The sequence below is a fragment of the Meles meles genome, chromosome 12, assembly GCF_922984935.1.
Source record: "Meles meles chromosome 12, mMelMel3.1 paternal haplotype, whole genome shotgun sequence".
NCBI classification, from domain to species: Eukaryota; Metazoa; Chordata; class Mammalia; order Carnivora; family Mustelidae; genus Meles; species Meles meles.
The window spans coordinates 2624441-2650998 of record NC_060077.1 but is presented as its reverse complement, the minus strand read 5'-3'; the positions used below and the strand labels follow the sequence as shown (position 1 = coordinate 2650998).

At 52.2% G+C, this 26558-nt stretch overlaps 1 protein-coding gene across 2 annotated transcripts in view; it reads right to left on the bottom strand.

The window, feature by feature from the left end:
* SSH1 (slingshot protein phosphatase 1) overlaps window positions 1-26558 on the bottom strand; it is a 55489-nt gene that overhangs the window by 7105 nt on the left and 21826 nt on the right. The window contains exons 3-14 of one of the 2 annotated variants that reach the window (XM_046024975.1): window positions 25772-25815; window positions 21861-21964; window positions 17837-17901; window positions 17273-17394; window positions 13214-13282; window positions 11904-11969; window positions 9064-9258; window positions 7817-7910; window positions 6441-6569; window positions 3872-3918; window positions 2383-2529; window positions 654-854 (exon numbers count right to left, since the gene is read on the bottom strand). In XM_046024975.1, the coding sequence (XP_045880931.1) occupies window positions 654-854; window positions 2383-2529; window positions 3872-3918; window positions 6441-6569; window positions 7817-7910; window positions 9064-9258; window positions 11904-11969; window positions 13214-13282; window positions 17273-17394; window positions 17837-17901; window positions 21861-21945 (1220 nt within the window). In that variant the 5' untranslated portion in view covers window positions 21946-21964; window positions 25772-25815. The remainder of the gene's footprint in view (window positions 1-653; window positions 855-2382; window positions 2530-3871; window positions 3919-6440; window positions 6570-7816; window positions 7911-9063; window positions 9259-11903; window positions 11970-13213; window positions 13283-17272; window positions 17395-17836; window positions 17902-21860; window positions 21965-25771; window positions 25816-26558) is intronic. The other variant, XM_046024974.1, reaches the window with a different exon arrangement.

Below are 26558 nucleotides of genomic sequence, written 5' to 3'. Positions count from 1 at the left end.
ACTCCTCTTTCCCCTGTATGCCCGGGATAACCTGTCCTTGGCAGACCTTTTCTGGGTGGGGGTTGGAGATTTCCAAAGCTCCATTTTATTCGCAACAAGCCAGCTCTAGCACAGCATCTGCAGAGGTCAACTGCGCAGAGGCAACTCCCCGTGTAAGGGGACACAACACACAACAGCTCTCCCTACCCGACAGGCTTGGGCTGCAAACTCAGAAGGGGAAACCAGGGCCAGGGGAGACAGGCAAGCTTGCCCGATGCAGCCCAGCTCATCAGTGCCGGAAGCTAGTCCGCCCTGCTGTCCTCGGACCTGCCCTGTGGCAAGGCCTGGCCCAGGGCTTGGCAGGCACAAAGCAGATGCTCAGGAAACGGGGATGGCTGCGTGCCTGCGCCACCCATGACGTCATGCCTTGGATGAGAAGCTGCACACCGTTCCCTCCAGCAGCAAAACAGCTTTCTGTGCATGCCAACAAAATCAAACAGATCCCTCCTGGAAACCACGAATCAAACCCCAAACAATAGTTGTTTTTCTCAGCCTGGCTCCCCTCTCCCACCCCCCTCCCCGACCAGAGGCGGGATTTTAGCTGAAGAGGCCACTGCCAGGCCGGACGGGAGCCCAGTGGGTTCTGCCAACCCGTCCCGCAGACGCTCACCCACCTCGCGTCCAAGATGCCTTCATACTCAGACAGCTGCCTCATGAAGCCTGCGTTGGGCCGTGTAATGCTGCGCTTCTGCTTCACGTAGTTGTACGCTTTTTCCAGAGGCCAGCCAAATTCCTTCATTGCATAGGCTATGACCGTGGAGGCGGATCGGCTGACACCCATTTTGCAATGTACCAGGCACTTAGAACGGTTCCTCCTGCAGAAGCGGGGGAGAGTCCCAAAACGTTCACGATTTCACTCTCTCAGGTTTTATCCAATGTGTTTTTTTCTTTCCTTTAAATGCTGAAGTTATCTCCGTGCCCAGACCCCACCTCTGCCTTGTCCTGATATTGAGGCAGCAGATGGCCACACACCCTCGAAAGGAAATAACTTCACTGCAAAATCAATTAGCACACAATGGGAAATCGAGATAAATCAGTCCTTGCCTTGCCAAGTCTTGCTGGGAGAGCTCCCAGATGGGCCGCCCTCAGGGACAAAGCAGGATCGCTGGGATGGGCCAGGAGACCAGAAACTCTTTTGCAGGAAGCAAAGGGGCAGAGCAAAGGGCATCTGTAAAAGCTCCCCAGCTGCCCCAGCAGATGGAGACAGGGAACGGGTGACCGCAGAGAAAACGGGGCCAGCAAGTGGAAGGCCATGAGGCCCTTGGGAGGGCAAGATGTTCGCCACAAAGGGAGGGTCGAGGAGCCAGAGCGAGGACGGTGGCACCCTGGACTTGAATGAGGGGAAGAAGGCAGGAGTGCTGGTCATTTGTAAGGAGGCGGTTCTGGCCCAGGCAGGACGGATTGCACAGAAATGGCAAGGTCGTGTTTCTTGAGACCTCATCGGCTTGAGAATGGGAGGGTACACGATGCTGGAAGGGGCTGCACCAGGACAGCTTTATTTGTACAGGAGGTAGACCCACAGCCTGTCTGTTTATACTGGAAGCAGCTGGCCTGTCAGGTGGGTCTGGGCCCCTTTCCTAGACCACAGACTTCAAATTCATCCCCATCTGTCAGTGCATTTTGTTTTGTTTTTGTTTTTTTGTTTGACTGCTGGTCTGGAATCTATCCCCCCGGGAATGCAAACAAACTAAGATTCAGTAAGGACATGTTACGGAGCTTTGACCTTAAGGGGTTACAAAGCAGAAGACGGGGTTTCTCTCGATAGCAAAGCGTTGTGGACTTCAGTAAGGCAGAGTTGTTCCAGAGGAGAATAAGGGGAGGACAAAAAAACAGGTGATGCCAGTAACAGGCTCAGAGCAATGGGGACCTCTGACGGTCTGCTCATCCTATGAACAGGAAAACTGGATCAACTCAGGTGCAGAAGGCGGGCCCTCCCTCCAGGCCCCTGCCTGAGCAGCTTTCTCTGGGGAAGCAGCCCCAAAGGTGCTCACAGTCCACACACGACCTGCCCACCCCCCTCCTTTGGCTCAGTGACTCCCTGTAGACAGAGCTCCCGTGAACGTCTACTGGATATGAGACCCTTGCCTGGAAGCAGTGCCGATGACAGAAGTGGGGTCTGGTGTCCCAATCGATGACGGGGGAAACAAAGGCTCATTGGGGCCCCCACCCTGAGAAGATCAATGACTGTGCCTTTTTGGTGCTAGGGGTCAATGTGGTCTAAAACCAGAGGCCCACCAGACCTCAAAGGCTCCACAAACCAGAGATGTCTGTGTCTGGGACTGCCACCAATTTCTGCCCACCCAGCATCTGCCAGTTACTTCTTGGGCTTCTCCGCCCACTTACTTTGCTTTGTTTATGAAATGGTACGCTTCGTTCCAGTGGGCAAGAAGGTCTGTTGTCTCTTCGTCATAGACTCGGATGTTATGATATGCAAATAAGCCAGGAAAAAAATTATCTATTTCTCTGGTGACATTTAAAATGTAGTCCACACTGTAATGAGAAAAAAAAAAAAGAACAAATTTGGAGAATCAGAATGAGGAATGACAAAAAAAAAAAAAAAAAAACAACAAAACCCCAAGTAACAGAAAACTAAGCAAGGAAAAATTTAGATACTCGTAAAGCGTGTATGTTTATGGTGGGATTTTCTTCCTTAAATAGGAATTTTTTTTTTCAACTGCCCTCTATATGGTGAGAATGTATTATAATAAAGAACAAATTTCCTTGTTAAAAAAAAAAACTTACAAAAAGAAAGTTCAAAGCATTGCTGAGCAACGGGAATTCTGGAAAGCAGACATATGTATTACTTAGATACATTTTCAGACACTCTCAAATTTTCAAACTTCCTGTTATGAATAGATAGAGGCTTAAAAAAAAACAAGGTCTCCACTTTTAAAGAGCTAAAAGAGAATATATCCATCCATCATTTACGTCCTTGAGAATTGCCTTAAATCCTCTCAAAACAAGGCAGACTACAAATAAGTAAGTAAACGGTGGGCAGGTCTCCGAGCGCAGGTTCTCTAAACCGGATACACTCCCGGAGGACCAAAATAATTTCAGGAGTAAGAAGATACCTCAGATAGGGTTTTTACGAGAATATTTACAAGTGCCTTACAAAATACATTAAAAAATCATTTATTCATTCCCAGCCCGAGAAAGCATCGATAGTATCACTCTACGTTTAAAGAAAACTTTCCATTGAAAGAACACATCTTAACCAGTAGTTCTAAAGATATATTTTAAGATTTGTTTAGTCTTGATTTTTAAAAGCAGTAATTCAAGAATGCCATCATGTCAGAACCACAGAATGGTGATTTTTGTGGCTGTGCTGTTAAAAAAAAAATGTCCAGACATCTGTTCTTGAAGGTCTAGATTTAAACCTTTTTTTTTTTCTTAATTCCTGCTGCTGGGCATTTCTCAGACAGAGACGGGCATATGTTTCTGACCAAGACCGAGTCTTCGGTCGCCGAAGTAGAACATCCGGGAGAACCGGGAGTGGTCCTGGGGCTGGAGCTGTTACATGGCCAGACCGCTGTGTATGTGTCCACACTAGGCCTGCCAGCACCCGTGCCGGGGGGCGGTGGGGCCCACGAGGGGGCTTGTGGCCCTACCAGCCTGCAGGCTGTCCTCTGCCACTGGCGCGTGACTGTGAATCATTCTTGGTGACACACACAATCACATCTAAAAGCCATGGAATATTCACGAGGTGGCATTGAAGCACATCTGTTTAGCTATGCACACCAGCCCAGCCCGTGGCCATGGGTTGTAAGGGCTCAGCCTCGGGGGCTTCTAAGCTGCCTGGAAGGACAAGGGGAGACAAGGGGAGCAGACTCACCCTGAGCCCTGCAGTTCCTCCAGATTGGATGCATTCCATTCAGAGCCCTGGGGGACAGATCACACAAACCCCCGTGAGTGTCACGTGTCAGCCTCAGAGCTGCTGCGTAGGGGAGGCACGGGGTGGGCTAGTCTTGGGTCGGGGAGGGTTACGTCACGGGCCCTTGGCCTTAGATGGCAGACAGAACTGAAAGAGACCGCTAACAAAGCAGGCTCCCGGGGCATTCCAGGCACCATCAGCCTGCATGGAAGGCCCTGGCTGCCCCCAGGCCTTGGGGGAAAGGCGAAATCTGTATCCCTGCTCACGAAGTCTTCTCCTACGGCTCCGGCAGGGTCCCGTCACCAGCGGCCGCGACCTCCGCCTTGCCGCTCAGGAGAGGGGCACTTTCACACACCACTAATTTAAAGCAGAAGTCGATCTACCTTTCTGGGTATTTTTAAAAGTTCCCACCCTCTGACCCAGTGGTTCCCCGTACAAACAGCTGTCTTAAGGAAACACCCGGAATTTGCACATAGATTTATGCACCAGGATATTTATGGTTATTTGCAAGGACAAACAATAGGAACAACTTAAGAGGTCCTACAAGAAGAAATGAGTAAAATAAATGATGAAGCCACACGATGGGGCAATTAAAAATAAATCGTACTTTGGGTGGCTCTTTAACAACACAGGAAAATGCCGCATAATGAAAACAATTTAAAAAAAGAAAACAGGATACAAAACTATATAAACAGTGTGAGTCTCTCCTTTCCTTTCTTTTTCTTTTTCTTTTTTTTTAAAGAAGCTATAGAGACATAAAAAGAAAAAACCCAGAAGATGGGAAAATAAATATACTAAAACATTAACAGTGACGACATCTAGATTTGCCAAATTGGGGAAGCTTTTTAGTTTCTTCTTTGGAGTTACTGGTGTTTCTGAACCTTCCATAATACATTTTAATTTAATGCCTATGAAAGCGTATTATAAAACGAACTCTCCCGTTTCTGACTTCCCAGGAACACAGAAGGGGACAAAACAACAACAACAACAACAACACACAAAGAAAAAGCTATCACTTCACTCTCAGGCAATGCAAATGACATAGAGTCAGATCCCCCCTCTAACTCTCCGCAGAAACTTCCTTTCCCAGGAGGGCAGACCCCTCAGGATGCAGGAGCCCCAGGGGGCCCAGTGGAGCTGGCAGTGTGTGGGTGCTAGCTGGAGTTTCATGCGGGAGGGAGAGGCTCAAATGTAAGAATTCCTTTAGTATCTCTCATGGAAAAAGTGACATAAAGCACCAAACCTCACTGAAAAAAAAAAAAGAAAAAAAAGCTGGCTCCATCTGTGAGCTTTCTCTTGCTGTGATCACCACCTAGTGGAGAGATGGCCTGCTTTCTGTTGCTTCCACCAAGAAAAAACCACCAACTTCCTGGGGAGATTAGAGCCCAGGGCTGCCTGACAGCTTTCCAAATACAGAAAGGCTTCAAACCCACACATTCATATAGGTTTGAATATAAACATTAAACACACACACACGAACTGATACATACATACATATACATTTGATATATACATATATAATTAAGCATATATCACGACACATGCATTTGAAGAACCATTAATTAATTCTTGTGGGCAGAAAACAGAACTGTCCCTGCCTTCAGCAGCAAATACACTTCCTCCACTTTCCCAGGAAGTGATTTTTGCTGTATCAATGGTTGCCATTTACTAGTGCCTACAGAAACTGCACTCGGTGCTTTAAGAACGTCTTCTACTTAATCCTCATAACCATCCAACATGGTATAGAATGCGGGGGGAAAGGCAAAGAGGCTCGCTCCCCGTCTCCCAGCTGCTGTGGCTGGGGAGTGGGAACTTGGCCCTGGTGGGTCTGACTTTCATCACACTGTACTGCTTCTCTAATTTTAGTAACACGCTCTCCTCTATAGTCTCTCTGAGGGACTCTGAGAACTTGCCAGTTGCCTTCTATGGAGATTCGCAGCATTAAGAGCATCCGAGCAAGAGACGGTGGTGGGCGGGAAGCTGCGCAACCTGCCCCCACTTGGGGCTCCTGGGGCCTGTCCCTTCGGTGGGCCCGGGAGCAGGGCATGGAGTCGCTGCCCGGACAGAAAGAGGGGAAAAAATCGAGTTTCGGGGGTTTGGTCTGTTTTGCCTACTGTTTCTTTCGTTTCGGTGATGCCAGGCGTGTTTCTGGGGTTTGACAAGCGTGTATTGTGTAGTAACCAGGGGTGCCAGCCTGCAAACCGTGTGGCGGTAACTGGACGGGGCCTCTGTGCTACTGACTGCAGACCAAGGGTGGAGGGATTCTGAAAACCACGGCCAGTGGACCATGCCAGACAGCCTTCACACCACTCTGCACAGCTCGGCTGGGAGCCCCAACTCAGACATCTGGCGGAGGGCAACTTTGCAGGCCATAGGAAGGGAGTGGAAGACTGCGGTTCCCAGAACAGCCAGGAATGGGGTTCTAGCAATGCCAGTTTCTCCCCGTCTCTGACTCTGCTGCAAGCTCCAACCAAAGTCTGCAGACGGATGTTTCCCCAAACCAGACCCTGCTGTGCACGATGCTTCTTACGAGATAAAGGTGGTCGAAGATGAGGGAGGGCTTGTCCATCTGTCCCAAGATAAGGAGCATCTCGTTGTCTATGAATTCCTTGAATTCTTTCAAGTTACAGTTCATCTGCGTCTCTAATTCATTACGGATCTGTGGAGTGGAGAACAGCAGGAAAAGTGAGTCGTCACAAAACAAAACAAGGGTTGTCCGGCTCCAAAGAAGTCATGTTACCATTAGACTGTGGCTGTTTTCAAAAAAGGTGTTTGGTTGTTTTGGCGTTTTTTACCCTAGAGTTGGCACACACACGTTGAGACGCACACAGCACAAACACAGGGGGCGGAAACACAGGCTGCCCAGCCTCACCGTCGGTCTGACTGGGAGAAGTTCGTTATTTATATGAAGAAGATGATTTGCACGGGATCTCTTCTACTAAGTTTAAGGAACTTCTGTTTTTACAATTAAATATCAAATACATCACAGTGAATACATAGTCAGTTTCATCCTGCTTTAGCAGGCATCACAATATGATAGTGTGTTTTGTTTTGTTTAAAGATTTTACTTATTTATTTGTCAGAAAGATAGAGTATAGGCAGGCAGAGGGGCAGGCAGAGGTAAAGGGAGAAGCAGGCTCCCTGAGGAGCAAGGAGCCCGATGTGGAACTTGATCCCAGGATGCTGGGATCATGACCCAAGCTGGCGAAGGCAGCCGCTTAACCAACTGAGCCACCCAGGCAACCCAGTTTTTCGTTTTTTGTTTTCAGTGCGCAGCAAAGCAAAGCTTACCAAGCGATAGGACAAAGCTCCCAAAGAGGGAGGGTACCCAAGAGGGTTGTGCCCAAATATGACTTTTTATGTGTGTTAATTAATAAAAAGGGCGATCTATGGTTTTTTTCAATGGCCCTTTCAAGCCCTCAGATCTACCCATTTTAAGCACATTATAATTCATTGCAGTCTCTGAACAAAAAGCCACCGAAACAAGAAAAAAGTGATCCAGAAAAAAATCTGAAGGCACACAGAAGGCAGTCCAGGGTTGGTAACTTGCTAGTTAGTAAGTGAGCATCCTGAAATAAGCAGTAAGTGTTTGCTGTATCTCAACAAAACACAAGGCAAGAAGAGGGGGCTAGTAGGTCAGTGTGTCTCAGGGCAATGGCGTGCCTTGGGGAATTATTGCCAAAGGTCTTACAGGTTCCTAAAGATCAGGAAATGTGCTCAAGGGCCCACAGCTGGTATGGAGCACAGCGGGATCCAGACTAGAGTGGGATGCTAAGGCTCTTGGAGGGACAAAGCCTCTGAGAGTCGGGGAAGGCCATGCAGCAGGCCCGCCTCTGCTGTGCTTAGAGCGACAGGACATGTGAACACCTTGTGACCTCTGGCCTGCTGAGGGACGAGCTCTCTTACTTCTTTCGAGGTCACGTTTTCTAGATCCCGGCTCATCATGATGCTGCGGAGCTTGGCCCTGATGACGCGCTCAGTCCTTTCCCCTTCCGTCGGCCTGGGAAGAAGGTACGTCCAGTAAGATGCAGAAGGACAGGGAGCCTGAGGTCCACGTTTGCAGACACACTAGATGCTCCAAGAGCCACGTTCTTTGCACGCATGTTTTTGGGAGTAGGGGAAAGGGACAGAGGAGTCCAGGCCTGTGTCTAGAACCCCCATGGGAATCCACAGAGTGGCGAGCAGACGGAGAGCTATGGCTGGAAAGCACAGTCCGCGTTCAGGTCTGCAGAGACTCAGGCTCTCAGGACGAGACACTGGAAGCACACGCAGAATGTCCGCCCCCCACCAACCAGACCCTTCTGCCTCTGCTGGAACACGTCCACGTGTGAGGGCATCACTGTGCCCGGCTCCACTCCCCTCCTTCTTACACGGAGAATCTATGTGCTTCCCTGTAACATCTGCCCATCAGTCCTACTTCTACACAAACCACGATAATTCTTCCATGGGATGCCCCTTTCTATATTCAAAGGCAACCGTCATTCTCCCCAACCCTCTCACCACTTGGGGCCTCCTAGAATGTGGCTTCCGGTCGTCTCCTCATTCAGGCTGACCTCCCTGTCCGTGGCCCTTGTAACAGTCCCAGAGGGACACACAACTCAGGGGGAGGAGGGCCCTAACTAAGACAGAAGGTGGGGGAGCTGTTTCCTTCTTCTGGACCCAGACCCTCCCTGAGTGCAGCCTCAGGCCACATGAGCTCTGCTGGGGGCCACGTGACACGGGCCCCGATTCACTGTTGGGGCCACCGAGGAGGGCTGTCCCCAGGCAGTGTCGGTGCGGTTGCGTTCTGGGATCCCGGGACGATGGATACATAATACTCCTCGGAACAGAGGGAAAGGCCAGACCACAGAACACGGCCCCGGAGCCGGTGAAGCACGTGGGTGGCGCTTTCCTTTGAGAAGCTGATGGGAGTTACGGAGCTGTTCCCCAGAAATGCATTCACACCCAAATGCACCTCTAATTTCGGAAGTGGGGCAGTGGTCACGGAGCTTTCCTGAGGACACAGACGACCCAGGCGTGGCAGGTGAGGAGCCCCGGCTTGGGATGCTGGTCCTGGGAGGGGTGGTCCCTACCCCAGGACTACCAGGGAGGAGGGAGGGACCTCGGGCAGACTCAGGGTCTGGCTGGCGTGGGCCAGGCTGCGCCGTACTTACTTGTCCACAAACAGGGCCGGGGAGTCGGGCCGCGTGGACTCCAGGTCCTGCATGGCGTTCCACTCGTTGATGCAGCTCTGGTCCGAGCTGATGCAGCTCTCATAGTATGTGGCCCAGACGAGCGCCACACCACCGGGGAAGTAGTTGTGTCTGCGTGCCACTTCACAGGCCTTGTGAAGGACCTGCAGGGCAGACCTGGGGTAAGGAGGGGGGACAGGGTCAGGCCTAGGCTTCTCCCTCCAAATGGGGGTTGGGGGCAGGGTGGGGGGGTCCCTCAAGGACTCCCTCCGAGCGTCGCCGTAGGTAAAAGGTTACGTGGGGGATGCGAGGCAGGCCGAAACCTCCAGGCTGCCAGGAACGGGAGCTTGTCTCGGGGACACACGCTGCAAACCCAAGAGCCGATGAGACATCCTTCACCGTGGCCCACGAGGACACGGTGCAAACCTCGTACGTAACTCTCCTGCCCGGGCTGGCTCCCAGACCATCTCCCACTCCGTCAATGAATGCCCAAGAACCCAGATTACTTCAGAGGCCGTGGGAACCACTGTGACGCCCAGCGGGTGGAAGGAAGGAGTCTTTCACGAGCTGCACATTTTACTGCGCTCTGAATAACTTGCTTTTTAGCCTTTGCCCATCACCGTTACTAACAGCTCTGATGCTTCGATCTCTTAGGGAAATGAGTGCTAGGAACTCACATCGACACAAGGACAAAATGAAACAGAGGTTCAGGAAGGAAGGGTGGGCAGAAGAAAAACGTGGAGAATGGGGAGAATGTGTATGGTAACACAGTTCAGTCTTTTTTTAACAAAAATCTAGGCTGAAACTTTGTCAGTGAAGGGGGTGAACCGAGGCATCGATGGAGGGTGGGAGTGGGAAGCCCCAGAGGGAGCGAGAATTCTCGGGGAAGGCCCCCCCTCGGCGTCCGCCGCACGTGTCCAGGGTGGGAGTGGGGAAGCCCGGTGGGAGCGAGACTCCTCGGGGAAGCCCCCCCCCCCGGTGTCCACTGCACGTATCCCACTCAGGCATGTCTGTCCTGTCTCTAGGCTGCTTCAGGGCACAGGCCTGAGCTGCATATTTACTAAATTTAGCTTTGCTCCTGCAGTTCTGGAAAAACTCGTGGGCCTGTTTTTCACTTGCCTGGAGAGAAAGAGGTAAGAAATGATCCAGGGACGCAAGAAACATCTGGGACATCACGGGCACTCGGATGTCGTGATTTCCCCCAGAAGGAGCCTGGATGGAGGGCAGTGCGGAGCAGCAGATGAGGTAACAACGGGGCACTACACTGCCTACCGACGGGCCCGTGGGAGAATTCAGCCTATCTCTCACTGTCGCAGACAACAAAGCAGTGACTGTGAAACGCTGGGCAGAACCCTTTTCAGCAGCCACCAGCTCCCTCCCGAGCCTCTTCCAGATCGCTGGGGACAGAGACCGCGGTGTTGGGTTCGCTGCAGGGGTGTCTGTGCGGCCTTCCAAGGGTGAGGGAGGCTCACAGGTGCGTGTGCCCGGTCTGGAGGAGCATCGGACCGACCTGTTTCCCCCAGTGCAGCCTTTGCCCAGGGCTCCCGCATCCCCGAAGCCGAGTGTGCAGGAGGGCCCCCCGCCCCCACACGGGCCCTGCTCCCCGCATCCCGCAGCGAGAAGCCCTTCGAGAACACGCCCCCTGCACTCCCTGGTCTGACACGTGACCCTGGCGCGGGCTATAGCCACCTCCCCTCTACAGACTGTAAACCCCACGAGGACACCAATCACGTCCGTCATATGCCTTCCTGGATGCCAGTGCCTGGCAGGGCGCCGTTCCCTTCAGGGCACAAGCCGAGCGTGCGCCAGGAATTAGGAGTACGAAGATTTACGCGGGGACGGCGTGGGGACAGCAGGAACTGTGGGTATGTAAGCACGGCACAGAAAAACCGCCCAGTGACAAAACTGGCTGAAGGACCTGAACAGACTTTTCTCCAAAAGAGATGCGCAAAGGGCTGACAAGCACATGAAGAGACAGCCCAGTACTCATCAGGCAGGAAAATACAAACCAGCACTGGTAACGAAATGCCCCTTCACACCCGTTAAGAGGGCGAGGATGAGAACTCACGCACCAGCAGGTGCCGGCGAGGACATGGAGAAACCAAACCCTACGCACGGCCGGCAGGACGGCGAAATGGGGCGAAGAGCCTGGTTTGCGGAAACCTGTTTTGGTTCCTCAGACAGCGACACACAGAGTTAACCGCGTGCTCTAGAAATTCCACTTCTAGGTACGTCCTCAAAACAATTGCAGACAAGGACTCCCACAGACACACTGTCCATCCGCCCGTGTTCACAGCAGCTCTGAGCACAACAGCCAGAAGGTGGAAAGAACCCAAATGTCCACTGACAGCTGATGGGCCCACACACAAAAATAGTCTCTAACCACACACCGGCGTAACATCCAGCCTTCGAAAGGATTCTGACACATGCTACAAGATGGACGAACCTTGAAAACACTGCGACCCGTGACAGAAGCCAGACGCACAGGGACAAGCCGGGGATGACGCCCCCTCTTCCGGAGGGACATGGAGTAGGCAAACTCAAGAGACAGAAGGTAGAACAGAGGTTAACCAGGGCCGGGGCGGTGGGGGAGGGAGTTAGCGTTTAATGGGATGACGAAAAAGGTTTGCACATCATGGATGTGTACTGAACTGCACTTAAAAAGTGGTTAACAGGGTTCACTTCATCTTACCTGCATTCTGCTACACACACACAAATAAGCGCACTGGAACGAGCTTTAAAGTCGAAGGGGGTTTTCCTATTCATGTTGGCAGCTAAAAAAATATTGCTAAGGTGGTAAAAGTCCCTAAAAGCACACTTACCACATGGCCTGGACGGATACAGGCTTAAAGACGTGCATCCGTCCTGCTGTGCTGACGCTGAAGCCCCTGGGGATGGAAAAAAAAAAGGAAGCCTGGTGAGGAATCAGACTCTGTGGCCACAGCACCCCGAGGTGAGCGGGCGGGCCACGGTAGACATCCTGGTGCTTTCTGAGCACTGGCCCGCTGGATCAAACCAGGGCAAGAGCAGGGAAAAAGTTAAAAAAACAAAGAACAAAAAGCGTTCCCCAGTCTGGGCTTCTAACCCAGCTGTGCAACCAGCGAGGTCCATCACAAACACAAGCCCTGGCAAAGGCGGCACCGCCGTCTGACCCCATCTCGGTCCGGGTCCTACACCGTCCCCGCCCCCGCTACTGCCTGCCCCCCACACACCCCTGCATGGGAAACAGAGTCACAGATGGCAAAATGTGACGAAGGGAAAAAAAACCCCACAAACAAACCAGAACTGTGATCCTGCCTCTTCAAAACAAAACAAAAACCACATTTTAACTTTTCTTCCCCGAGTCTATGTATGAGGCAACATAACTTTTACCGTTGGCATCTCAGTGGAGGGACAACTGTGTTCGGCTACTTCCCCCTCATGGCAGAAGCCCCATATTTCCCCTGGAAGCAAACGCACAGGGAACCCGGGTGGCTCTTCGTCTCCTGTCCACCTGCCCGGGCCACATGGAAGGGCTCCTGCTCCGCAGAGGCGCCTGCCACCTGCTTGTCTCTCCCTGCACCCCCACAGCTGTGAGCTCCCACCGTGTCCTTTCCAACTGTGAACTGACAGCGACCAGCTCCGCATGGAGGGCACGTACCAAGTGCTCATTTAGCACATCAAGGTGAATGAATGAGTGTCAGCTGTCTGCCGCTCTGGAACGTCACACAGCAGCACATCCCCCGTAAACACTCTTCCGTTGATACTTCACGACCCAAATTCCCTTAAATAACATCCCAAATATCCCCATCCTGTGCGGCACGCAGGAGGGCATGTCACCTCTCCTGCTGTAATGAGTGCGTCACACAGATGACTCTGCTCCCATGATCCTCCAAGGACCAACTCGGGTTTCAAAGCCTACAGTAGAAGAATCTTCTAGTGGTTTTTTTTTTTTTAAAGATTTTATTAATTTGAGAGAGAGAGAAAGCACAAGGTGGGGGAGGGTGGAGAAAAAGGCTCCCCACTGATTGGGGAGCCCGATGTGGGGCTCGATCCTAGGACCTTAGCATCAGGACCTGAGCGGAAGGCAGATGTTTAACCTACTGAGCCGCCCAGGTGCCCCCGGAAGAATCTTTTAAAGAGATCTCCTTACCCGTCTCCATCAAGGTGGATTTTCGTGTCGCTCCACAGCCGGAGAACCATCCCGATGGTGCAGCTTTTACTGCTCAGAAGGAAAGAGAAGATGCCCAGAGTCAGGGTCTGCCCGCTCATACACCCTCTTCCTTGCCTTCACCCAGCCTGTCCAGCTTGCAGAAGGGAACCACCACCCGACCTGGGCCTAGCTGCTGCGTGTGTATCTGGGAGAAGCTCTCAGGCTGTCTGTGTAGGGACCACTTGCCTCTGACTTCTAGAAGACATCAGCCTGGGATGGTCCTCCCAGAGGGGGTCCCCAGTGGCAGTCACAGGGGATTGTGATCCCTCCAAAGTGCGGAGGGAGCTCCGGAAACACCAGGTCTTGGCTGTGGCCCTCAGGGGGCAGGGAGCGAGCAGGTGACCACACGCCCATGCTGCAGCAGGGGTGAAGCCACGGATGGCTGGCGCACTCCTGGCACGAGGTCACATGCACTCCAGGAGACACAGGCAAGCGGTGGTGGCCAACCGGGCCTCTTGTCCTGGGGTGGCAGGGGTGGAGAGAGTGCCAACACCATGGCTGGAGTTCACTTCTGGGCCTCTTGTACCTGTTGTACAGCTGCAGTTTCAAGCTCAGCCTCATCTGCTTTTGCTTCGCTCACCCTAACAGTCAAACGATACCTAGTGACTCTGGAGACAGGCGCCACCAAGAAACACAGAAGGACAGAAAGGACCCTCTCGGAGGGTTACTCAGATTGTGATAAAAATTCTCCAGGCATTTAAAGGCATTTAAGAGACCACAGGAACAGCCACGGCCAAGGCCAGCTCCGACAACCTCCAGGGATCTTGAACGTCGGCCTCTGCTACCTCTTAGCAACGGCCCAGCGAGTAACGTGATGCCTCCGACCACAGACAGGGAGCTCTGAGCTCACAGACCCCTCTTCCTCTGCAGCGCGGGTGAGCAGGGGGCTCTTCCACCCTCTGCTTCTGTCTATGGGGAAGGCAGCTGCGAGCCCTTCTGGTCAAATCACACTAAGTCTTTTGCATTAGGCAAACTCCCCGGCCCCCTCCCCCGCACCTCTACCCAATCTCTACGGGCTGACCCTACTTCCTTTGCAGAGCTGCAAAACACAACGTATGCTGAGACCTGGAGGGGCAAGCCGAGCAGGGGGCCGTGATAGCCCCAACTGACACGCTAAGAGCACCCAAGGGCAGAGGGCCACCTGGGAACACGGGGCCGGGCCTCGAAGACTCACCCTCTTTCAGCATTGAGGACCCACGCCAGGGACAGGTAATGAGGAGAGAAGATGGAGCTACAAGGAACACTGGACTGGACTGGACTGGGGGGACCAAAGCCCCAGGCCCAGGGCTGGAGGGGGCATCCCAGGGCAGGCTGAGATGGAACCATCCAAATGACACAAGGGTAGCATCTACACCGGCCTCGCCCGCCTGCAGAGATGGGGGAGCCCAGAGGGAGCCCCGCGCACGGGGCTAAGCCCGAGGAGGACTGCTCAGAGTCCCCACCTGCAGTCGAGAGCATAGCCAGGGGCCACGACACAACTGTAAAAACGGCAAATTCCCTAACGTCCCCTCATCTGTCGCTCCGTGAGTTTGCAGTCGTCCTGGAGTGACCAACCATAAAACGTCTCCAGGGAGGGAGGGCCTGTGTGCGGGCAGACAGGGGAGCGGGGCTGCCCAGACGGGGAAATGGGGTCTTCCAGGGGAGAAAGACCTCGAAGGGTGAAGTGGGCAGGGGCAGCTGAGGGAGGAGAAAGTTTCAGAGGAAACCGGAAGAGCCGGAGCAGGGGAGCCCGTGGGGCCGGCGTGGGGACTCTCGGGCCCAGTGGGAGCCAGGCCCAGCTCCAGGTGAGCCACGGAAGCCCTTCGCAGACTGCATGGTGCCCGCTCATGGCTCTCGCCTCCCAAAGACAAACCAAGACAGAACCCGGGTGTGACAGCGCCAGTCCCCCAGGCCACTGCCTCTGCAAGCCTGGGCCTGCGGGGCCGCCCCTCAGGCCCAACGACGAAAGGCCCGCTGGGTTCCCATTGCCCTCTGACCACCTGCTCACCATCTGTGGCCCCGGCCACCAGACACCCGCGCCGGCCTTGGGGTTGGCGCCTGCATGTGGGCCCGTCTGCCCCAGTTGTGTAGGACAACGTGGGTGCCGTGCATGTGTCTGACGCCAGAGTCATGTCCTCCAGACTCCGAGGTCGGAGAGCAGAGGCCAGGCACCAGGAAAGAGCTAGCGAGTACAGACGAATTCGCGAGCGACGGGGTGCAGGCAGGGCTACGGTGCAGCGCTGTGTGGGGTCCGCACAGCCACGGAAGGCTGGCTTCTGAGGCCCAGCTTTGCCAGTAGCACAGCCTTGGGACACCCACCCCGACCTCTCAAGCTGCATGCCTCACCTGTAACACACGGGTGAGGGCCACCTGCTCTACGGGGCGGCTTAAGGGCTCAGTGAGACGCTGAGGACACACCACGGCACCTGCCCTGTGTTCTCTTAGGGAAGCCACAGAGATGGCTGGTGGGAGGGCAGACCTCTGCCGTGGCCACAACCCACAGGCAAGCAGGATCCCGCTCCGGGCCACAGAGTGTTACAGGAATGGCCCACACGTGGCGAGGGAGGAACTCTGAAAGGCTGGCTGATCACCGAAGAGCAATATCACGACATCACCGTTCCACACTAAATCCGTCCATGCTCCACAGAACACAGAGCTCCACCAAGTCCCGGAGCGCTGGCCTGGGGCTACCCTGCCATGAGGCACTGGGCCCTCTCGCCTCCCGGGGCACTCTCCATGGCTCAACTCCTAAGACCTGCCAGGCTCTGCAGTCTTCCAGATCCAGACTTCCCAGCCTGCCCAAGGCCACAGACACTGGCTCACTCTCCCTACATGGGCCGCACAGAGCTTTCTGAGGATGTTATTCCACACTGGGAAGAAGGTCATAAAAGAAATACCCTCCCCTCTTTCTTTGTGGACTTGTCAGCCAGAATGAGCAGCCCTCTCACAGGAACGAGACGAGACCACACAGCCACCACCATTCACCGCGTCTGTGGCTTTTTCTGTCCTACCATTGATTCTGCTCGTGATGCCTTCGAATGCACCCCTGCTCCCGCCCCATCCCTGGTGCCCACCTCCCCTTTAAGGGCACCACCCTTTGAGACTCAGTGAGCCATCACCCGCTGCAGAAGGACCCTGGCTTGCCCCCTCCAAGCCCACCCCTGTCCCATGCTTCCACAAGCCCCCGGGCAACCCCCCATCACTGAGCCTGTCACCCTGCCATCTGGTCATGGCTCCTTCCTTGCTAAGCTTACAGGTTCTCTGCGGTGGACGACTGCCTCGGCTGCTTCTCCATGTACCTGGCCCACTACCTCATACACAGGAGAACGCACACCTGCCTGGGTAGATGAGTAATGACTATGACTACAGGGAGCCTATCTTAATCCAGTTCTCACACACCCAGGCTCTGTGATGATCTCACACATACTCACGTATCCTAGATATAAGAAGAGCCCTTCGCCCTCATTTCACACATGTAATAGGGCCCAGGATACAACTAACTTGGCCTCCAGTCACTGGAAAGTTCCAAATCTCTTCGAGCATCTGACCAAGGACCTGTCAACAAATACCTGGGAATCTACCTGGGATGGGGATATGGGGAAGCACTGGACAGGACGCCTATCAGTCACATACACTGCACGGTCCCGTCCCTACTTCACGTGGCTGGCTCCTGCTTGTCCCTGGGTGTCCACCACAGCCATCACCGCCTTCAGGAAGCCCTCCTGGCTCAGGTGCTCTCTTCCATGGCATCCCCAAGAGCAACCCAGTAGTAAACTTCTAGGCTCAGTGAAACTTCTCTATACTCTCCGCAAACCCGAGCTGAGAGCAGAGATGGAATACAGCACCAGGCATGCCCGAGCCGCGGTGGAGCATCCTACTGTCCTGCATGTCTGCTCACCCGTGCCGCGGACCACACCACACACCCACCATCATCGTCCATGGATACAGCACCACGGAAACCTTTCTCCATGAAACCCGTGTCCCTGCCGTTGAAGGGAAGTGCCACCCCACCAGACTCACCTTTCCTTACTGGAAAAGTCGACTCCCAGCAAGATGCTCTCCTCCGTATCCTGGCGCCCGCTGCTGTCCACCACCACCATGTACCGGGCCCGCTCCGCCCAGGCGCTCTCCAAACGCACAGCCTAGACGAGCAAGGACGCGCTCATACGCCTGCCTTTCAAGGTGATGGCCCCTTCTGTCACCCAATCAATATCAAGGACTTTTTCTACCTTTCCCCCGTGAGTTCAGGAATTAAGATGAGATTCTTAAGAGCAGCAGCCACGGCTGGTTTATATCCGTGCACAAGGGATAGTAGTTGGCTCTGGGAGACTGCTCCGGAGTTGGGACAAATGAATGAACAGGTAAAACCCGGAGAATGAAGATCTCCACCATCAGACCCACATGGACGCCTAACACATCCTTTCTCTGGACCTTGCGGGTGGTGAACAGCAAACTTGGCTCGGGCTTTTGTGAACAATTTGGGAGAATTTGCTAGAACACCGGAACTCCCCACCTCTCACTGAATAATTCCGTACCGAATCGCAAAATTAAAAATTAAAACTTGCCACTCTCGTCTCTTCTTACCAGCTTGATCCGATCTTCACAACGCAGAAGATTGATCATTACTTGAAGATGTTGGGGCAAGTCACCTGTTGGACCAACGAAGAGAGTTTTAGAAGGCTACCCACCCACCTTCTAGGCAGAAACCTGCCAGTGGCTGATGTGAAGGGTCTGGATGAAGACGGCAGAGTCAAAATCACCCACCTCCACCCCAAGAGAAGTGTCACAAAGACTAGGAAGCTCAATTTCTCTTACTCCACTTCTGAACGTTGCCTAGTGTGGATGGGGGGATCTAGCTGATGGCCACGTTTTTAGAAGGTGCTTTTATGTTCTGAAATGCGGGGTGCCTGGGTGGCTCAGTCGGTTGAGCATCAAACTCTTGATTTTGGCTTGGGTCATGATCTCAGGGTCATGGGATCAAGCCCCGTGTGGGGCTCCCTGCCCAGCATGGAGTCTGCCTGAGATTCTCTCCTCTCCCTCTGCTCCATGCCCCACTCGTGCGCCCCAGAGCTGGACGAACATCCAGTGAGACCTCTGTGCCTGACCACACTGTTCGGTCCCTCTGCTGCCGGGGCTTTGTGGCGCTCGCCTTCTCCGTGGAGTCTAGGGACAGGAGTGTGGCAGGTGCGGTGACTGGGATGCAGGCCTATGCCTCTACTGCCAAGTGCTTGCACGTCTGGGCCCTGGTCTTGGGCCTCCTTCTGATCATTATGTTCAGCATTATTCTCGCCCACTGGCTCACTGAGGATTACCCAAGCAATTTCAGAGGTCATAAAATGTTATGAAGGCTACTCGCTGCTGCCCATGGCCTGAGGCTCGCATCCCTTTTCACGGCAGTTTATATGCACGCCAGGCTACAATTGGACTCAGTAAAGCACAATTACTTTCCAAAGGCAGTCATGCAGAGCTTCCGGCTCCTAGAGCAATGCCAGAGCCCAGAAGGTACCTCTGGGCTGAGGTGTAGGGAGGAGAGTTTCTCCGAGCTGGTGAGTCTCCACGGACACGAACACAGATACGGAGGATCAACACGGCAAACAGGCTGTGTTTTCCAGGCAGGGCCCCTACCCAAGACTCATAATCAGTGAGCAGCAAGCAGGACTCCAAAACCACTTATTCCCTACTTTATACATTTTACAGTTTCCTTCTTCCTTTTTTTTTTTTTAAAGATTTTATTTATTTGACAGAGAAAGGGAGACAGTGAGAGAGGGAAGAGAAGCAGGCAGGAGGGAGAAGCAAGCTTCCCGCTGAGCAGGGAGCCCTATGCGGGGCTTGATCCCACGACTCCCGGGATCATGACTGAGCCAAAGGCAGACACTTAACGACTAAGCCACCCAGGTGTCCCTATTTCATGGTTTCTCTCTGAAGGAAAGGTTTGTCTACAAAGATGCTGGTCTACAAGTAGTAGGAGGAGTAATTCCTAGGAGATCTGATTTGTGCCATGCCAAGAAGGAACGTTTTAAAACAAACAAACGTTATCCTAGAGATCACAACCGGAATCCCAGAAGGATCAATACACTGGATTTATTCCTATGGCAAAGGCATCTTTGGAATTTCAGGGCAGGTTGACAGATGATGTCCAAATTGTCCTTTTTGCCTCAGAGAGGACTTGGGTCTTTGGGACTGGCTCCTCTCGTCTGTTCCCTGTGTGACAGGACAGCATGATGTAGGACACCCCACACCGGCGCTGCCTTCCATGAGGAATGATTGGCAGGTAACGGTTCACACTTAGGGAGGACGTGGAACTCCTTGTTCCGCCTCCTCTGCCTACCAGAACCCTCGCCTGTGGTGACACCACCGTCCCAAGGGCACACCCCCGGCTCGGCTGTCCTGGGCTTGCCTGCATGCCACCAACCTTCACCCCGAGTCACAGAAGCACAGAGAGGAAAGAAAAAACAAGCCCCTTTGTCGGTGAGTGCCCAGAAGAAAGGGACATTTTCCACACAGATAGGCTCCTTTCAGCGGGATTGCTTGTGGAGATGAAAATGCTGACCAGCAGAACTCCCAACCGCAGCCTGGCCTCCACACGCTGCCTCTACTTGTGGACGTGTTCACTCAGCACTTGCGGAAAGATCAGAGACCGGAAGCCTGAGGCAGAGGCCCTCACCACAGTCTCGGGCTGGGGACTGGTGGCAATGACCTGACGGCTTTTGCATGGGCAGTACTAACCCTCACTCTTACTCTGCTCTGCGTGATTGCGGATGGGACTGGGGGCCAGCAGGGACACTTCTCAGGGATTCTAGAAAAACGGGAATTGATGGCAAGTCTAGCCTGTGTCTGCCCCAGGGACATTTCCTGGGAGTCCTGGGACTGTCACCGTCCCTCTTGCTTTTCTGAGCCCATTGGCCATTCCAGACCTCAGGGGCAGGAGAGCCATCAGGCCCATAGCTTTCTTCTTACTCTCCAGTACATTCCAGAGATGCATGAACCAGCCCGAATTACACAGCTCTGTGCTTGCTTCCCCAAGCTGCACACAACATGAGAACACTGCTCGGGTCAGAGCATGGAGATACTGCATGCTGCGGGTGAGCAAAGCTGGAGCATTCGCTTTGCTGGATGTGCTAAGACACGAACAACGGCTGAATTCCTGACAGGACAGAACCATTAGCAGAAGCAAGAAGGAAGGTTCTGTTGGTTGTGCTACTTGCAGTCATTGCTACCATACACAGGGTACCCAGGAGGAGGTAAGTATGTTACACGCATACATTTTTTTTTTTTAAGTAGGCTCCATGCTGAGGGGGCTTAAACTCACGACCCTGAGATCAAGACCTGAGCCAGGATCCAGAGTCGGGCGCTGAACCGACGGAGCCACCCAGGCTCCCCTGCATGCATCCATTTGAAATTCCATTCCTGTCTGAGGGACCGGTACTTGATGGCCGTTGTTAAGATCTGGCAACTGAGGCTCTGAGGTCGACCGTGACTACTCGGTACGTTGTACGACTGGGATCACAAGCCAGGTCTGTCTGACTCCGAATCACACATTCTTGCCCAAACCACACTGCCCTGACAACTGAGCTTCAAACAGAGCTACGTCTTGATTCACAGTAACAGTATGTGAAAACCCCGACTGACCCCTGGTGTTCTCTGTAAAGTGTAAGACACGAAATTCTAACCTAGGCATTCAGATCCAAAATGAGGCGAGATGACTTGAGGTGAGAGACAAAATGATCCCGGTGACAAGGGAACTGGCCCCGGCTCCTGGCTGCCTTCACCTGCTGTTGTTCTGAGGTCAGAGGGCTTGGCAGATCGCACTGCGAAATGCGCTGCCCTGCCCAGAACTGCCCGCAGAGGCCACAGGCCTATTACAAAGATGCACTTGTACGCAATGTTTGCTGGTTCCTCTTTGCAAACTGCCTTCGGTGTCAGAGTCCAGGCACCTGAGAAAACCAGCCTCTGTTACTATATGGGCATCAAGTACCAGTGCCTCAGACAGGAATGGACAGGGATTTCCTACTTGTGCGCTATTGGACCTAAATGAATACTGGGCTCGATCCCTACTTTATCACTTCAGTCTACTTCCCAAAACCAAATCCACTGTTAAATCATAAAGACTTCCTACCCCAACGCCTGCCACAGACCTGTAAAGGAATTCCCCAAATGAGAACTTCCCAGAAGCTCAGAGAAATGACTAGAGTTCTCAGAGGAGGTATAGGGCATCCCAAGGGAGTAACTATCAAGGGGACAATGTCTGGCTATAATGGGTTCTGGTGCATTTGTTTAAAAAAAAAAAAAAAATTCATACTGTAACTCAAAATCTGTACTTTACTGATAAACCGTGGGTGGGAAACCTTTGCATCCAAACAGAACGCTGCCAACTGCCTTACTTCTAGCGCAGACATGCGCAGTCCGCGGGGTGCTAGCTCTTGGGGTTACCTGGAAAACGTGCATGGCTTACCTGCCCAAGGGAAGGGCTCCTGCTTTGCACCAGGCGTGACAAGCCTGTGTTCCACTATTCCCCTGACCTTGAAAACCAGCAACTTGCTCACCACCAGTAATGGGAGGTTCTCCCATTGCACAGAAAATAAGTTCCAAGGTCAAAACCTTAATTTACCTGCATGCTTGTGGGGATGCTGAAGACTTCGCTGGCTTTGTGGGCTGTTTCCCTGCTGTAAGAAGAGGGCTGCTCCTTTCACCATGAAAAAGCTCTCACTTAAGCTGGGAAGAATAAAACCAGAGCACAGTCAGGCTGGAATTCAGAGAAGAAAATGGGCAAAGACATGCATCAGAGGAAAAGCTTTAGTGCAGACAAACGGCACATACGACGCACACAGGACAAAACAGCAATTAAGATCATTTTGCGCTACACTCTTCCACATCTTGGCTAGAAGCTTGCTGCTGGAGAGTCTGGGTCATGAACTCAGGCTTCGGCTAACACACCCAAGGTTCTTGCAAGGCCGAGAGCCCCCTCCTACAGGATACTGTGAAAGGATCTCCCTACATCATGTCTTCTAAAGATACAGAGCAACTCTCTGAACTTTGTGAATTTTCCACGCTCTCACTGTGGAATCTTTGGGACCCCCTGACTTAGGACAACTTCACTGATCTTGGTGCCTTCCCTTGATGGACTATAAAGAAGAGGAAGTTACGCTTTCACTACTGGTTTGCATCTTAGCAAAAGCCCGTGGTTCCTGATCAGTGATTTAACTTAGGGTTACGGTGTCACTGCTGTGATAGAAAACCTCCAGTTGACAGAATGAATTTCTCAGCAGAAGGAACCTTAGGTTTTTGTTATTTTAAACCAGCAATAACTTCTACATTCGACATACAACTTGAGAAGTTATAATTTGAATTTTAAACATTTCATGATTTGGCTATCAAAAAAGAATCTTTAGCTTACGCAGAAATTAAGACTATAAACTGACAGATTGTTTTAGCTACTAGTTAGTACCAATTATTCAGAAACACTGGAATGCAGAAAATTACCTGTACGCTAAAATTATTAACAGTGGTTTTTTTTTGGGGGGGGGGGATGGACCACCTATGATTATCTTCTTTCTCTTCTTCCAAATTTTCTATACTGAGCAAATATTAACTTTTTAAAGCGATTATTTTTTGATTTTTCAGAATAAGGGAAAACATGTACTACACGTGATAACGGAAAAGCATTCCCTTTCTACTAATTTTGTGAAAGATCACAGTTCACAACAAAGAGAACTGTGAAAATCATTAACTCTGTATTGAGCAACCAATTAACATAAACATGATTTGAAGGGAAAATCTCCAAGAAAAAGCAGCACTTTTTGTGCGTGTTTGTTTCAACAGGAAGCGAATTGATTCCTGACAGAAATACAACGACAATTTCTGTAAATACAAAAAAAAAAGGGCAAGATCACCTTCTCCCCAGACGTCTAATGTTTGTAGTTAAGTGTTCTAAACCGTGGAATACGAACCTCGGCTAAGCCTAATACACAACTCTAGGTGCTAAAGACTCACCACATTGAACTCGGTGGCTCCTGGAATTAGAAAACCAGTGATTTTGTACAATATGAAGTCCACAATAAAATCTGTGACTTCTCCTGGTTGAATTCTCATGACAAAAATAGTGACTCGGCTCAAACACCCAAGAATAAGGCCGAGAGCTGCCTCTCTTACTCAGGCCGTTCAGTTATCGATGGTTTTGTAGATTTCATTTACCAATCCTTTACATCCGTGCAGTTTTTAGCTTTTCTTCATTTAGTATTCCCAACTATTTATTCAGTATTCCCAACTATTGCCATCCTTTCCACTCTATCAGCTGTATGTCTGGGTTGCCAGTTACAAGAGCTGGGGAGCCCAGGATTATAAATACCGGAAGATGGGGCACCTGGCTGGCTCAGCCAGTAGAGTCTGGGACTCTTGATCTTCAGGTTGTGAGTTCAAACCCCACGGTGGGTGTAGAGATTACTTTAAAAAGTAAAATCTTAAAAAGAAAAAAAAAATACTGAGGGGTCTCCTGGGTGGCTCAGTCGGTTAAGCATCCGACTCCTGATTTCAGCTGAGGTCACAATCTCAGGGTCATGAGATCAAGCCCTGGGTCAGCTCTGTGCCGGACATGGAGCCTGCTTAAGATTCTCTCCCTCTTCGTCTCTCTCTGCCCCTACCAAAAAGGAAAAAAAGGAAGAAGAAGCAGAAGCAGAAGCAGAAGCAGAAGAAGAAGAAGAAGAAGAAGAAGAAGAAGAAGAAGGAGAAGAAAGAAAGAAAGAAAGAAAGAAAGAAAGAAAGAAAGGAAAAGAAAAGAAAAAAAGAGAAAAGGGAAAAAAAGGAAAAAGAAAAAACTGATCAGAAGCCCCGACACTCTGGAAACAGCAGCCATTAACAGTGACCTTTGCCTTGGAAATCACGGGCAAAAATTCCCCTTGGTTTCCCTTACATTTCCTTTGGGGGGAAAAAGGGGAACAATGCAAAAGAATAGGCTGGTTTTATCCCGTGATGGCGGGCAAGGCCAGTTGTCTCAGTGTCCCTGTGACTGCAGAACCAGAGTCCCCATCTACATATGAAATCAGAGGCCGGGTGGAAGGGGGCCCTGGAATGCTGCCTCTGCCCTCCGCAATGAGGCACCAGCATTTCCAGTAAAGAGCGAAATTTAAAGCTGCGGGGAAGCCCACAAAGCACATTCTCCATCCCAGCCTGTGAGGCTGCCCTGCGGCTGGGGAGACAGGAAGCAGATACAGCCTGAGGGGGACCGCATTTGGTGACTCTTGGGCCCAGGGGTCTGGAGAGCATGGGCAGCCACAGCATTTACGGAAACAAAACACAGACCTTCCTTGTGGCCCTGTTTCCTGTCTTCTGCTCTGAGCTCACTCCAGGCCCTGAGCTTTGCACACCCTCTGGGTAGCCGAGGAGAACACCCTTTCCCACTGCCAGGCTCCATGGGGTTCTCTGTGGTGGGCTTGTAATACAGGGAAGCGTGGCACCCTGATTTGCGAGTCTCAGGGCACGGCGATGGGAATATCCTTTAAGAAATCTCTTTTGAGGGGGTGCCTGGGTGGCTCAGTGGGTTAAAGCCTCTGCCTTCGGCTCAGGTCATGACCCAGGGTCCTGGGATCGAGCCCCACATGGGGCTCTCTGCTCAGCGGGGAGCCTGCTTTCCCCTCTCTCTCTTGCCTGCCTCTGCCTACTTGTGATCTCTGTCCTTCAAATAAATAAATTAAAAAGAAAGAAATCCATTTTGAGGGGGCACCTAGGTGGCCCAGTGGGGTAAGTGGCTCCCTTCAGCTCAGGTCATGATGCCAGGGTCCTGGGATCGAGTCCCACGTTGGGCTCCTGCTCAGCGGGGAGTCTGTTGCTGCTTCTTCCTTTGCTCCTCCCTGCCCTGTTCACTCTCTCAAATAAATAAAAAATTTTAAGATTTTATTTATTTATTTGAGAGAGAGACTGAGAGAGAGAGCATGAGAAGGGGGAGGGTCAGAGGGAGAAGCAGACTCCCCACCAAGTAGGGAGCCCGATGTGACTGGATCCCGGGACTCCAAGGATCATGACCTGCGTGGTCATGCGCAGTCACCTAACCAACTAAGCCACCCAGGCGCCCCTCAAATAAGTAAAATCTTAAAAAACAAACAAACAAACAAACAACCATTCGGGGGATGGCACACCCATTTTACTTGGGGTAAGGAAATACAGACTCACAAACCACCCCTCCCAGCTACAGAAAAACCAGAGTTCTCCCCCTCCAAATGCTGGTGTCCTAAGACATATGTGACCGGAAAGGGCAGACCCAGACCAATACAACTTAACTGTTTTAAGAAAAACCTTGATGGGAGAGTAAAAACAAGTTCAGCCCTGGCGCTCCCTGCTCCCTCACCCCCCGCCCCCATTTATCTCCTCCGTACAGATATGTTCTCAGACACTGGCCACTGCCCGGTTCAGGAGACCACACAGCATTAAGGTTTTTCTACACGGAACTAAGGACAGACGAATAAACGGCCAGAGTCATCCAGAAACCCATGCGTGGTAGGAACAGAGAGATCAGGTGGTGGTACGTACTATTTTGGGCCGGAAACCTCTGAAGAGCGGAAGTTGTGAGCTGGCTGAAGGGAGACGCAGAAGTCAGTGAAATAAAACATGTTCACGACAGCCGGCTTCAGCTCTGCATCTCTGACTGCCCCTGAGCTCCTGCCTTGCACTCCCTCAGAGAAAGAGGAAAGGGAAGGAAGGGGCCGGATCCTTCCTTGGGCAGGAGTCCCTGTCCCCGGATGGTGTTCCCACCCAGAGCGCGAATGGCTCTTGTGGGACTCTTGTCCTCCCCTGATATTTGGGTTTAAAAAGGCTCTTGTCCCTGCATATCCAGATGAAAGAGGGCCATTCAGAGGGAGCAAAACAGCTGAAGTTCCTCTAATCACTTTACTCCTACGGGTTCTGGGAGGCCTTAGGAACAAGCACCATGGTGTGCCTTACATTGTGAGGGGAAACAGCTGGGCGCCAAGGAACAGATCCCGGGCGATGAGGACCCCCTTCTGGTTGATACCGACAGGCCGAAGGACTCCTAATTCTGTCAAATTGCCACACATTCACCCAACGGTGACCGTGGGCAGCTGCCACATTTATCCCATGTTGTCAAAGCATTCTGCATTCCAAAAATTCTTCAGTCATGCTAATCGCTGCCTTAGGAGGCAAAGTGAGGGGAAGATGGTGGGGGGAACCTAGGTAGAGGGACCTGCCTGTGCACACACAGAAGCTTCTGGAACCACAAGCATGAAGGGCAGGGCAGGCTGCAAAGGTAAAACATGCCCAGGTAACCCTGAGGGCCTGGCATGCAGTCTGCACCACCGCC